At 42.7% G+C, this 14,740-nt stretch overlaps 1 protein-coding gene across 4 annotated transcripts in view; it reads left to right on the plus strand.

Moving 5' to 3' along the window:
• The window catches only part of TRMT44 (tRNA methyltransferase 44 homolog), a 31,922-nt gene extending 17,748 nt beyond the window's left edge, over positions 1 to 14,174 (plus strand). For all 4 annotated transcript variants that reach the window (XM_043544719.1, XM_043544718.1, XM_037898147.2 and 1 more), the window contains 5 exons: positions 1,799 to 1,905; positions 2,558 to 2,741; positions 3,249 to 3,654; positions 4,687 to 4,803; positions 13,571 to 14,174. In XM_043544719.1, the coding sequence (XP_043400654.1) occupies positions 1,799 to 1,905; positions 2,558 to 2,741; positions 3,249 to 3,654; positions 4,687 to 4,803; positions 13,571 to 13,803 (1,047 nt within the window). In that variant the 3' untranslated portion in view covers positions 13,804 to 14,174. The remainder of the gene's footprint in view (positions 1 to 1,798; positions 1,906 to 2,557; positions 2,742 to 3,248; positions 3,655 to 4,686; positions 4,804 to 13,570) is intronic.
• The last annotated feature ends 566 nt before the right edge of the window (positions 14,175 to 14,740 follow it).

Consider the following 14,740-nt stretch of genomic DNA (forward strand, 5'->3'; position numbering starts at 1 on the left):
AATGCCTTATAAAAGCTGTTTGGTGGAGGAGAAGATTTCGAAACCTTATTTCATCACATGCATTTGTGGCTAAGGGAATTTTAAATTACAGGGTTTGTAAAAGAAGAAACCACCTATTCATAGCATCTTTGTGTTACCCTCAGAGGTTTTTTAGCTTGATTTTTTTTTTAAAGCACAACTTGTAGTATGCGTATTGCAATCTGTGGCATGCAGTGCCAATACTAAAATTATTCATTAAATGTGGAGTATTGCAGCACCAGTCTGCTGTCAGATGTGATGAATACAAATCTGCTTATAGATAATTATTTAAATGCAGAATACGGCATTGCTAATCCATACAGTTTCAAAAATGAACAATCAAAATTAAAATATAGTGTCGGTGGTAATTTGTTTATCAGAACATAAAGGCATTTACCAAACATTTTGGTTTAGTATATTTGGATGAATTTACATGGAGCATTTTGAGGAACATGTGTGTGCGTATGCAGCATGTGTGTGTCTATGTCGTGTGTGTACGTACATGCATGCACACTGTATATAAAATGAAGGCATTGGTAGTGACTCCAGAGTTAAGGCTGTATAGCGATTTTCATTTAAAGAAGGATTAAAATCTTTCTGTGTTCAGTTTCCATCTCTGGCCCAGTAACTTCAGGGGACTGTTAATTTTTCCATGGAAATTCTGAGAAAAAATATACTAACTTTTATGAGGAAACATTTTAAAATGCCTCCTTTTTAAAATTTAGCTCTCTTTCTCACTGTTCTTTGGGTTCCTCTTGCGAAATAGCCACAAACTCCAATTTTCTCTCTCACATGTGCTGACAGCATCTTGGGCGTTGGCCACTCTTGAATTTTTAAATTAAACCAATAACAGTTCCTGCTGTTCAGCATACCTTATGGAATGTCCCCAACTGTAGTTATTGCACAGTCTCAATGGCAGTAGCGTGGAGGGAAGGTGTCAGGTGCTGATGCCTCAGTGCAGACATGCTGAGTCCCCACACAGCCCAACCCTCTCTAATTAAAGCCCCCTCATCAAAATCTTTTTCCCCAGTTCCCACGCCCATCCTAGCAACTCCCTGGCTTGGTGTGTGTCAGGCGGCAGCTCCGTGATAAGTTGAAGGGGCAAAGAATGGTGGCTGTGTCGAGGTGTGAGAGGGTGTACATAGATGACATCAGGGTGAATGGCCATGGGGGAAGAGAGGAGCAGAAGGGGTGGAGAGGGGAAAAAATGGGATTTAATTTGAGGTGGACCAGGGGATGGGAAGCAGACCAGAGAAGCTGAATTCTGATGAATCACCTGCAATAGATGCTGTGCAAACATATGGAGACACAGTCCCTGTCCCAAAGGGTTTTATGATCTAAGACCCGGATCCTGCAAATTGAAGTCACTGGGGCTCTCTGGGGACACAGGAGTCTGCCCAGGCAGATACAGATTGCAAGATTGTGGTCTAAGAGGACAAGTGGCACAAGAAGAGTGGTGGGGGAGGGATACAATCAAATTTATATAATTTTATATTTATGTTTATGCATGTTTTTGTTGTTGTTATAGTCTCTCTGTCTAGCTTTACATCTGACTTGTTTTATGTGTTTCTACTATTATCTTATTTATGCTTTGCACCAATAAGACATCGTTTCATGGCAAAAGGATTTGCTTTTGGTTCAGATCAGAAAAATATTGGTAGTTCACATTCGCTGTTGCTGTTCCCCTCAAATCTATTTTAGGGTTTATACTGCTGCCCTCACTGTGTCAAATGCAATAATTCTAAAAAATGTGGGAATGAAATGTATTTTATTTTTTAAGGAATGTGCAATCAGACCAGACGACAGTTATCTCTTTTCAAATGTTGACTGGCTAATAGGAAACCATTCAGATGAGCTAACGCCATGGATACCTGTAATTGCAGCTAGGTATGGAAAAAAGTTTCTGCTAAGCTCTATTATATGCATGCCCTGGGATAACTGTATACTTTTGCCTCCATTGTTCATGAAACAATGTGGTGGTCTGTGATCTCATTGCAGGACTTGGTGGGGTTGGTGTTTAGCAGAGCGATGGCTACTCACAAAACATTTATCTCTGTAGGTATCCCATTAGGAAGCACGAGAATAGGGTTCCTGTGTAGAGGCATTTCTCCATCACAGAAAGCTGCAGTAGCATAGCAGCTCTCCAGTTTTTCTGGCACAAGAAATCGAACTAGATTTTATTCTTAGATTTAAGTCCTAATCCTGCAAGCACTTACTATCCGGTCTAGTGCTTACTGCCTTAGACTGTCCCACTCACTACATCCAGCAGCAAGAGTTTGCAGGACTTGGTCCTTTGGTATTAAATTAAACTGGGATGATAAATCTCTAGAGCAAACCCCCAAAATAACCAGTGGCTATTTCACTCAGAGGAGCACAAAAGGAGGAACATATTTATATTGCTTGATCTAGAAGCTCTGTCGCGCCATTAAAATGATTGTTTGTTGCTTGTATCAGAAGTGGTATTGACTGTTTCATACAGCCACTTAATAAAATTAGCCTTCTATAACTATTATTCAGTAGCCAATAATCCTTCTTGCAGGTCTTCCTATTCTTGTTGCTACTTTGTACTGCCTTGTTGCTTCTTTGATTTCCATGGAAAATATAACCGAAGGCAAAGCCAGAAGACACAATACAGAGAATATCTTGATTTTGTTACGCAAGTCGGATTGGAATGTGGCTTCACTGTGGAAGAAGATTGCCTTAGAATTCCCTCAACAAAAAGGGTAATTTCTGACGACCTTTTAAAATGCTACTAGCTATTTATAACACATATATGTTTGTTCATTATGCCTGTATTGGAGAAGCAGGCCACAACAGATTAGTACATAATTGCAGACAATATTTTCCATACAAAGGCTAAAACCATTCATCTGCCTCCTGCATAGTCTGTCACGGCCCACTTAGTGTCACGAAAAGGGGCCTAAAGGAAGCAAAAGGGGCTCTACCATTTTATAGTGCTACATAATCATATGCATGTTAGTGGAATGAAAATCTTATGGTATATCTGCTTTTCCCATATAGTCTCCTACTGCCTTTGTTTGTCCCATAGCATTTAGGTTGTTTGTCCCTTGCTGTATCTCATAAAATTCACACTGTAAGATCCTTAAAGTAGGGACCCATTTTTGGTCCTGATCCTGCCTTTTGGGTAGGGATTGTAAAGATGCTGTAAAGCATCATGAACACCTTTGGTGCAGTATAAATAGTAATTTTATTTATTTTTGCTAATATAGGTATGCCTCATTGGGAAGTCCAGAACATATCCACCTATGCAAGAGGATCGAATCAATAAACAGAGAATACAGTATATTAACAACCGTCAGTCCTGCACTGAGGTCACATCAGACAAAACAGTTGGATCTAATCAGTGTGACAACCACCATGTTGTAAACTGTGTCATTGACCAAGCAGCAGTGTCGGAGTGTGCTGCAAATGAGACAAAGACAGGTGGTGGCAGGGTCTGGTTATCTGGATTTCAACCCAGAGAAAAGGTAGAACAAGTCAGGAACTGTGCTGCTCTCCCTCGGGATTTTGTAGATGTTGTGGTTTTGACCGTGGCACGCTTACTGTTAAATGCAGCCCAAAAGAAACCATGGGATCATACACTTGACGTACGTTTGAACACCTGGAATAAAGGAGGTAAGATTGTTCTTTACATGCAATGTACATTGCATACAACAGTGCTTGCTACTAATACTTACAGTTTTGCTGCTGTCAGTACATACCATGAAAAGTACTGTAATGCTATTTCCTATGGCAAATATACAGAATAATCTTAGGAGTCTCTTTACTGCTGTCATCCCTGTAATTGGTACACTAATGTTAATTAGTTGCAAAGTCATTTGCAAAAATTTCTCTGCTAACCTCCTTAGATGCCATACCATTTAGATTTTTATATCATCTATTCACACTCTATTTTTTTATCATTTGCTAGATGCTTTTTTTCACTTTTAAATACTGGGTGATAGTCTGTATTTTTACTTTTAAAAAATTAACTCAATTTACGTTTCATTGTTGACAATTTTAAGGCTACTTTTTGAAAGCCTGTCTGCAAACGCTTATATCTATTTCTTAATTTAGTAAGTTTTTTTTTGACACAGTCCTGCATGACATTCTCATACACAAACTGGGGAAATGTGGTTGAGAATAAATTACTATACAGTGGGTGCAAAACTGGTTGAAAGACTCTACTCAAAAAGTAATTATCAATGGTTTACTGTCAAACTGGGGGACTTGGATAGTGGAGTGGAGAGTATGCTTATAAAATTTGTGGATGAAACCAATGTGGAAGGGGTTAGCACTTGGGATGACAGGATTAGAATTCAAAACCACCTTGACACATTGGAGAATTGGTCTGAAATCAACAAGATGCAATTCAATACAGTACTACCCTTAAGAAGGAAAAATCAAACGCACAATTACAAAATGGGGACTAACTGCCTAGCTAGGTGATATACTGCTGAACAGGCCCTGGTGGTTATAATGGATCAACCAGCAAAATATTTCTGCCACTCTGGAGAGAAACCATACAAAATAACTCCAAAAATATCCTGTAGCTTCCTAACTGCAATGCTGGGATACCATGCTCCAGTGTATAGATTTTGCTTGTAATTATGCTGGTCTGGTGAACTGACATTCCTTTTTTAATGGCTATATTATTGTTGTCTGCAGAAAGTCTTTCCTTGAGGGAAGTAGCAGAACGTTTAGACAAAGAGACTTTAAAGAGATTAAAGAATGAATATGGAGGCCTGCAGACATTGCTCAGGAACAATCATCAGGTGTTTGAAGGTAAAGAATAGAGAGGTTTTCATTGATAATCTCTCATTTATATTTTTCTGAGTTGATTTATATATAATTGAAAGATCACTGGATTAGATCTTCAAAATACTGAGCACACTTCCTTGATGAGCAGAATTTTCCTTATATTTACTCCTATTGTATTTCCTAAAATGTCATTTGTAGATCTTTCTTTTGAAGGGTAGGGCAGAATGAGATTGATGCCTTGCTAATTAGTCAGCTGGTAGGGATGAGCTGTGAATCTGGCATGCTTCCCTATACAAACCATTTCCCCCTTATTTACCTGTTACTGTAGCAGGAATTCTCAGCAGGATGCTACACTTGGACTAGATTGGAGAAAACTTTCCCCCCTCCTACAGTGGTGACAGTGTTGAAGGAAGTCAAGTGCAGATTAAGAAAGTCTTCTGGAGCCTCTCATTAAGACTTAGTTTGGACTTAACAAGCACTCCAGAGAAAAATGCCCACACAAAAGACAATTGGTCTAGAGTAGAGCCTCTAATTATGCGAGGCTTGACAGCTTTATACAGGCTGCAGTAGCCTGGCAGAATAGGAAGCTAACAACAAAATATATATATTTTTTTAATGATCTGTTGATTTTCTTCGGGTTTTCTTTTTGCTGCTGTCATTGTAGGATTTTTGTGGCACTGATGCCTAGCTGCTGAATAATACTCAAAACCAGCACTTTCAAACGTTGGTGCATAGGTTTGTATAACGTGAGTGTGTTTTATAAAGAGTTTTCAGTTCTTGGATCCAATGGTCCCATGTTAGCAGAAATATGGGAGGCAACTGACCCATGACTATTGTCCAGAGTGTCACCAGGTACCAGTTGATGAACTGGTAGTTTACCAGAAAACGTATATTCTTCTTGTTTTATTGAGAGGAAGTAGGTAGAAGCTTTGTGGTAGTTCCAGACTATAGTAGTCCTGAGGAATAATATAAAAGCCCAGACAATGTTACATCTACACGAGGACTTTCTATGGTATTAGTCCTAGCCCTGGGAAGTGTTAGATGCCAGAGGTTATAAACATGTGTGCCCTCTGTTGCTACCACCAATGGAACTGTGTGACCATCATTAGGAAAAGTGCTGGTTTTGACAAGGTCGGATATGGGTCAGAGTTAACACCCACTGAGAAGAGTCAGTTCACACTTGTCCTTCGGGTTCATGTTGCCCCTTCCATGGATGATCATCTTGTGGTGGAACTAGTGAAGTTCCACTACAAAGCAAGGTGGGGCAGGATTTGGGACCCCCAGCAGGAGGCGAGTTCTCCTGTTTTCCTTATGCCAAGCTCCTTGGGGGCTGTCTGCATGCTACCTGAGGAGAGGAGATTTGGATATGGGGCTAATTGAATAAGTGGCACAGAAGTTACTCCACCTGTGAGGCTTCAATAGAGACGTCATTCTGCTATTGTGACAGGGCTAGGGGGAGAGGGGATTCTTACCACCAGCCATCCTTGGAGCGAGCTTAAAACTGGCCACGCCAAAGAGGGCAAAGAGAAAATGGGGCCATAGCTCCTCTGCCTTCTCCATGCCAGCAGAACTGGGAGCATGCTGCACCTTTCTGTGGGAAGGGGATGTGGGTGCTCTCTCCTTTTATACCAGCGTGTTCTGGAATGAAGTGTCGTTCATGCCACTCCCAACACCAGTGCACAATCAAGGCCATTAGCAACATTGCTTGAAACAGCATTCACAGAGTTTGTGACGCAAGACTGAGTGATAGTTTGGGACATCTGGTGGCTCGATTTCTTTTTCTGACAAAGAAGATCCAAAAAGGCGGGGATGCAAAAAGAATAATTAGCCAGGAGCTTAAAATTACAAATCTGTGCTGGCATTTTATAGTCACATATTTGGTCCAGTTTGGGACTAATATCCTGGAATGATTGAACCTGATCTTACATGCTAACATCCCTCTGTTCGATTCTCTCTGAGTTTTGAGAGAGATGGTAACACTAAACTGATTTCGCTTTTAAGAACTGGGATAAAATGCATTTATATATATTAGCCTATCACAAGGCAAAATAATCCTCTATCATTGGTAGGAGCACTTTCTCTCAGGCCTAAAGGAATGATACAGAGATGGGCAAAAAATGCAGATTTGGGTTAACCAGAGCATTCTGTGAATTTGTGACAAATTGTTTTGATTGAGGGGAGGGGAGGGGCGGGGAACAGCTTTTAAAAAAATTCCAGAAAAGCTGAAACATTTAATTTTCACATTTTCTAAACATTTTGAGTTTTCTATTTGAAGTGACTTTTCATTTTAAAATTACCTTTTAATATTTTTTTTAAATTGAAAAAAGGAAAGAAAAGCTCAGTCAAAATGAAATTGTTTCATTTTGGATCAAACAAAGCACTTTAGTTTGACCCAAAACAATTTTTTTTTCAACTTTTTTCACCAAAAATTCTGGTTCTGGGTAAACCGAAAATGAATTTTTTTTTTTTAAATTGCAAGCGAGCTGCAAAATCAGTGGTATTAAGATTATATTGCACTCCATAGGTTTTAAAAGTGATTTTCAGAATACAGAATAATGTGGATACATTTTTAAAGATACAGGAGCAGTCCATAATTACATGGGCTAAATGGCATAAAGACAATAGCTCCCGGAAACTTGCCAGTAATTGTTTATCTCCCCTTCCTTCCACCCTCTTTTCTTCTTCCTCTCTTGTGTATTAACTTGCTTTCTATATGGTTTCTTTATTCTTATACATATAAAATTCAGTATACAGTCACAGATGTGTATGTACAGTTTCTGGCCCTGATCCTGCTAGTGCAGCAGTTCTCAAACTGTGGGTCGTGAAGCTGAAGCCCGAGTCCCACCACCCGGGGCCAAAGCTGATGCCCAAGGGCTTCAGCTGTGGGTGTCGGGGCTCAGGTTACAGGCCCCCTGCCTTGGGCTGAAGCCCTGGGCTTTGGCTTTGCTCTCCCCTCCCTCCCAAGGGCAGTGGGGCTCAGGCTTTGGTTCGCCCCCCTAATTTTTGTTGTCAGAAGGGGGTCGCGGTGCAATGAAGTTTGAGAACCCCTGTGCTAGTGAATATGGTCAAGGCCTTTTGTGCCTGATGCAAAACTCCTTTAATTTCAGTGGCTCTCCATGCAGGCACAAAGATACATTCACATGATCCAGTTGGAGGCTCTAAATCTCTTCTCTGTGGCATACTTTGGTGCACCATTCTCATTGCTGAAGATTCTCATTTACAGATCTCAGAAAGAACACCCTGCTTTTTATTGCCAATTAATTTTTAAAATGTGGAGTAATGCAGTATCAAAAGAAAGAGAGAACATGTGCAGGATTACAATATATAGTGTTCAGCTCCTAGCAAAAAGGAAGGTTTAACTGCAGAAAAATGTTTAGGGTAAAGCATTAGTAAAGAGGATTACTTGCAAATACCAGGTTTCTCTATATTACGAATACTCATTATATGTACTATCGCACCTTTTTACTTGGGGATCTCAAAACACTGTACAAACCCTTAATTAGACCTTGTAATACCCGAGTGAGGGGGATACGTGACATATACTTTGCAGGTAGATGGTTGAACTGGGGCACAGAAATTTAAATGATGCTTAGCCCATAAAACAATAAATTAGTATATTTGTAGAGCCCTGCAAATCTGCAGATATCCGCAGATATCTGCAGACAATGTTTGTGGATCGCAGATCAGATGCAGATACAAATTTTGTATCTGTGCAGGGCTCTGTATATTTGCATTCCTTTATTCTGATGTTGATAGTATTGTATTTATTTAAATGTCTCACTCCATGTGTGTACACGCGCACACACACACCTCCATATGCTTTTATATGATTTATGTACAAAAAAATCAAAATTAATTTTAAAAAGATGTTAAATGACTTCCCTGAAATCACATGGTATTAAGGGAAGGTGGTGGAAGAATTAACTCCTCATTTCTGGTTTTCTCCTTTATTCGATGGACACTTCCTTCTCTATAGCGGCCCTGATCCAAAACCCAGGGAAGTCAATTGGAGTCTTTCCACTGATGATAGTGGACTTTGAATCAGGCTCCAAAAGGTTAACTTATTTGTTTGAAAATTTCCCTTTCCCTACAAATAAACAAAGTTGTTTTCCTTTTATAAATAGGTGCCCAGTGTTTGAAGCCAAGAGTTTTCATTCCAGGGCTAACTCCACCTCTTGTTTGGGTTGGGCTTTCCCAAAATTTATGTATTATTTATGCCATTTAAAGAGAGGGATGTTACTTTCCAGTATCTGCATCTCTTCGAGGGGTACCTCTATTTCTACACACAGGGTTTTATTTATTATATAATTATTTATTTGCTATCCCCTGTAGGATAGTTTAGATCCTAAGCCTAACCACTATCTACAAATTAGTCAGCTCAGCACAGACTACATAAGGTGCCCTAAAACTGTCCAATATAACAATGACATCCCCTATAAGTCCTGGTCTACACTAGGAGTTGAGGTCGAATTTAGCAGCGTTAAATTGATTTAACCCTGCACCCGTCCACACAACGAAGCCCTTTTTTTCAACTTAAAGGGCTCTTAAGATCGATTTCCTTACTCCACCCCCGACAAGGGGATTAGCGCTGAAATCGGCCTTGCCAGATTGAATTTGGGGTACTGTGGACGCAATGAGACGGTATTGGCCTCTGGGAGCTATCCCAGAGTGCTCCATTGTGACCGCTCTGGACAGCACTCTCAACTCAGATGCACTGGCCACGTAGACAGGAAAAGGCCCGCGAACTTTTGAATTTCAATTTCCTGTTTGGCCAGCGTGGCAAGCTGCAAGTGAGTGCAGAGCTCATCAGCAGAGGTGACCAGCATGGACAAAACGGGAGGTACGGGATCTGATCGCTGTATGGGGAGAGGAATCCGTGCTATCAGAACTCAGTTCCAGTTTTTGAAATGACAAAACATTTGTCAAAATCTCCCAGGGCATGGAGGACAGAGGCCATAACAGGGACCCGAAGCAGTGCCGCATGAAACTTAAGGAGCTGATGCAAGCCTACCAGAAAACCAGAGAGACAAACAGCCGCTCCAGGTCAGAGCCCCAAACATGCCGCTTCTCTGATGAGCTGCATGCCATTTTAGGGGGTTCAGCCACCACTACCCCAGCCGTGTTGTTTGACTCCTTCAATGGAGATGGAGGCAACACAGAAGCAGGTTTTGGGGACGAGGAAGATGATGATGATGAGGTTGTAGATAGCTCACAGGAAGCAAGCGGAGAAACCAGTTTTTCCAACAGCCAGGAACTGTTGCTCACCTTGGACCTGGAGACAGTACCCCCCGAACCCACCCAAGGCTGCCTCCCGGACCCGCCAGGCGGAGAAGGAACCACTGGTGAGTTTACCTTTTAAAATACTATACATGGTTTAAAAGCAAGCATGTTTATCATAGAATAACAGAGTTGGAAGGGACCTCTGGAGGCCATCTAGTCCAACCCCCTGCCCAGAGCAGGACCAATCCCAACTAAATCATCCCAGCCAGGGCTTTGTCAAGCCTGACCTTAACTTCTAAGTAAGGGGATTCCACCACCTCCCTAGGTAACACATTCCAGTGTTTCACCACCCTCCTAGTGAAAAAGATTTTCCTAATATCCAACCTAAACCTCCCCCACTGTAACCTGAGACCATTACTCCTTTCCTGTCATCTGCTATCACTGAGAATAGTCTAGATCCATCCTCTTGGGATCCACCTTTCAGGTAGTTAAAAGCAGCTATCAAATCCCCCCTCATTCTTCTCTTGTTCTCTTCCGTAGACTAAACAATCCCAGTTCCCTCAGCCTCTCTTCATAAGTCATGTGTTCAGTCCCCTAATCATTTTTGTTGCCCTTCGCTGGACTCTCTCCAATTTTTCCACATCCTTCTTGTAGTGTGGGGCCCAAAACTGGACACAGTACTCCAGATGAGTCCTCACCAATGTCGAATAGAGGGGAACGATCACGTCCCTCGATCTGCTGGCAATGCCCCTACTTATACGCCCCAAAATGCCATTGGCCGCCTTGGCAACAAGGGCACACTGTTGACTCATATCCAGCTTCTCGTCCACTGTCACCCCTAGGTCCTTCTCTGCAGAACTGCTGCCTAGCCATTCGGTCCCTAGTCTGTAGTGGTGCATTGGATTCTTCCGTCCTAAGTGCAGGACTCTGCACTTCTCCTTGTTGAACCTCATCAGATTTCTTTTGGTCCAATCCTCCAATTTGTCTAGGTCCCTCTGTATCCTATCCCTACCCTCCAGCGTATCTACCACTCCTCCCAGTTTAGTGTCATCCGCAAACTTGCTGATTAATTAAATCATTAATTTAATGATTAATTTGCCCTGGCATTCGCTGCTCTCCTGGATGTACTCCCAAAGCCTTTGCAAAAGGTTTCTGGGGAGGGCAGCCTTATTCCGTCCACCATGGTAGGATACTTTACCACTCCAGGCCAGTAGCACGTACTCAGGAATCATTGTAGAACAAAGCATTGCACTGTATGTTTGCTGGCATTCAAACAAAATCTGTCCTTTATCTCTGTGTTATCCTCAGGAGAGTGATATCATTCATGGTCACCTGGTTGAAATAGGGTGCTTTTCTTAAGGGGACATTCAGAGGTACCCGTTCCTGCTGGGCTGTTTGCCTGTGGCTGAACAGAAATGTTCCCCGCTGTTAGCCACGGGGAGGGGCAAGGAGTGGGGGCTAGCCACGCGGTGGGGGGAGGCAAAATGTGGCATTGTAACGAAAGCACATGTGCTATGTATGTAATGTTAACAGCAAGATTTACCATGAAAGAGTGTACCCATTGTTCTATAAAATGTGTTTTTTTTAAATACCACTATCTCTTTTTTTTCCTCCACCAGCTGCATGTGTTTCAAGGATCACAGGATCTTCTCCTTCCCAGAGGCTAGTGAAGATTAGAAGGCGGAAAAAAATGCACTCGCGATGAAATGTTCTCTGAGCTCATGCTGTCCTCCCACACTGACAGAGCACAGACGAATGCATGGAGGCAGACAATGTCAGAGTGCAGGAAAGCACAAAATGACTGGGAGGAGAGGTGGCGGGCTGAAGAGAATAAGTGGCGGGCTGAAGAGAGGGCTGAAGCTGAAAGGTGGCGGCAGCGTGATGAGAGGAGGCAGAATTCAGTGCTGAGGCTGCTGGAGGATCAAACTAATATGCTCCAGCATATGGCTGAGCTGCAGGAAAGGCAGCTGGAGCACAGACCGCCACTACAGTCCCTGTGTAACCAACTGCCCTCCTCCCCAAGTTCCATCGCCTCCTCACCCAGACGCCCAAGAACGCAGTGGGGGGGCCTCCGGCCACCCAACCACTCCACCCCAGAGGTTTGCCCAAGCAACAGAAGGCTGGCATTCAATAAGTTTTAAACTTTTAAAGTGCTGTATGGCCTTGTCCTTCCCTCCTCCACCACCTCTCCCGGTGCTTCTCTCCTCCACCACCCCTCCGGGGCTACCTTGGCTGTTATCCCCCATTTGTGTGATGAATTAATAAAGAATGCATGAATGTGAAGCAACAATGACTTTATTGCCTCTGCAAGCGGTGATCGAAGGGAGGAGGGGAAGGTGGTTAGCTTACAGGGAAGTAGAGTGAACCAAGGGGCAGGGGATTTCATCAAGGAGAAACAAAGAGAACTTTCACACTGTAGCCTGGCCAGTCATGAAAAACTGGTTTTCAAAGCTTCTCTGATGCGTACCGCGCCCTCCTGTGCTCTTCTAACCGCCCTGGTGTCTGGCTGTGTGTAACCAGCGGCCAGGTGATTTGCCTCAACCTCCCACCCCACCATAAACGTCTCCCCCTTACTCTCACAGATATTGTGGAGCGAGAGCAAGCAGTAATAACAATGGAAATATTGGTTTTGCTGAGGTCTAACTGAGTCAGTAAACTGGGCCAGCGCGCCTTTAAACGTCCAAATATACATTCTACCACCATTCTGCACTTGCTCAGCCTGTAGTTGAACAGCTCCTGACTACTGTCCAGGCTGCCTGTGTACGGCTTCAGGAGCCATTGCATTAAGGGGTAGGCTGGGTCCCCAAGAATAACTTTAGGCATTTCAACATCCCCAATGGTTATTTTCTGGTCTGGGAAGAAAGTCCCTTCCTGCAGCTTTTGAAACAGACCAGAGTTCCTGAAGATGCGAGCGTCATGAACCTTTCCCGGCCATCCCACGTTGATGATGGTGAAACGTCCCTTGTGATCCACCAGAGCTTGCAGCACTATTGAAAAGTACCCCTTGCCGTTTATGTATTTGCCGGCTTGGTGCTCTGGTGCCAAGATAGGGATATGGGTTCCGTCTATGGCCTCACCACAGTTAGGGAATCCCATTGCAGCAAAGCCATCCACTGTGACCTGCACATTTCACAGGTCTTGATATCAGCAGATCTTTGATTGTGTTGGCTACTTGCATCACAGCAGCCCCCACAGTAGATTTGCCCACTCCAAATTGATTCTCGACTGACCGGTAGCTGTCTGGCGTTGCAAGCTTCCACAGGGCTATTGCCACTCGCTTCTCAACTGTGAGGGCTGCTCTCATCTTGGTATTCATGTGCTTCAGGGCTGGGGAAAGCAAGTCACAAAGTTCCATGAAAGTGCCCTTACACATGCAAAAGTTTCGCAGCCACGGGGTATCGTCCCAGACCCGCAACACTATGCGGTCCCACCAATCTGTGCTTGCTTCCTGGGCACGAATAGCCCATTTATAGTCCATATATGTATTCGCAGATGATCGGTGTAATTCCCACTGACCTCTAGTAATGGTTTGTGTGCTTGCTTTTTTTTTTTTTTTTTTTTAAACCCTCAGTTCTAAATGGAAGAGTTCATATTCGTGACTGGAGAGAAGAGAAACCCTCAAAGCGAACCAAGTCAGAAGTAAAACGAAGATTTTCTGCTGAAGCTTTTAAAACACGTCTCTGTTGGTTTTTCATCCACCATCCTGATGGTTGTTCTCTGACTTCTGAATCTTGTCCATATGCTCATGGGACTGAAGAACTGAGGCAGTCTCAGATTATGAAAAAGAAAAAGCACCCACAGTAATGAAGTACTGTTGGTTACTCTTAAACAGCACAAATAAATGGATTTCTGATTAATTGAATGGACTTCTGAATGCATGAAGAATGTATAAGATTAAGTCTCTCTCTTTATTTATGTGTTCATTGTATTTATCCAGTTTCTTATAAGTCCTTTTCTAATTTTAACTGATTTTTTTTCTTTTTTAGGGATTTTTATGGACATGAAAATGTTGAAATCCAGATGAAAATGTCCATGATTTCTTTTTTTATTTTATTTTTGGTAACATCCTTAAAGTATAGGGTTTTACATTTTGAAAACAGTTGTGGTCTGACTGCTCACTGTTTTTTATTATGTTTTGTTCAAACAGAAAAGTAAAACCAGCTTTTAAAATCTCAGCACAGTCTTCAAGCTCTTTGGCTGATTGGTGAGGCCTCATCTGGAGTACTGTGCCCAGTTTTGGGCCCCACACTACAAGAAGGATGTAAAAAAATTGGAGAACGTCCCGCGGAGGGCAACAAAAATGATTAGGGGACTGGAACACATGACTTATGAGGAGAGGCTGAGGGAACTGGGATTGTTTAGTCTGCGGAAGAGAAGAATGGGGGGATTTGATAGCTGCTTTCAACTACCTGAAAGGGGGTTCCAAAGAGGATGGAGACTGTTCTCAGTGGTGGCAGATGACAGAACAAAAAGCAATGATCTCAAGTTGCAGAGGGGGAAGTGTAGGCTGGATATTAGGAAACAGTATTTCACTAGGAGGGTGGTGAAGCACTGGAATGGGTTACCTGGGGAGGTAGTGGAATCTCCAGCCTTAGAGGTTTTTAAGGCCCAGCTTGACAATGCCTTGGCTGGGATAATTTAGTTGGTGTTAGTCCTGCTTTGCGCAGGGGATTGGACTAGATGACCTCCTGAAGTCTCTTCCAACCATAAGATTTTATTATTCTAAGGGGTATCGGGGAGT

Source organism: Chelonia mydas, chromosome 4 (assembly GCF_015237465.2).
Source record: "Chelonia mydas isolate rCheMyd1 chromosome 4, rCheMyd1.pri.v2, whole genome shotgun sequence".
NCBI classification, from domain to species: Eukaryota; Metazoa; Chordata; order Testudines; family Cheloniidae; genus Chelonia; species Chelonia mydas.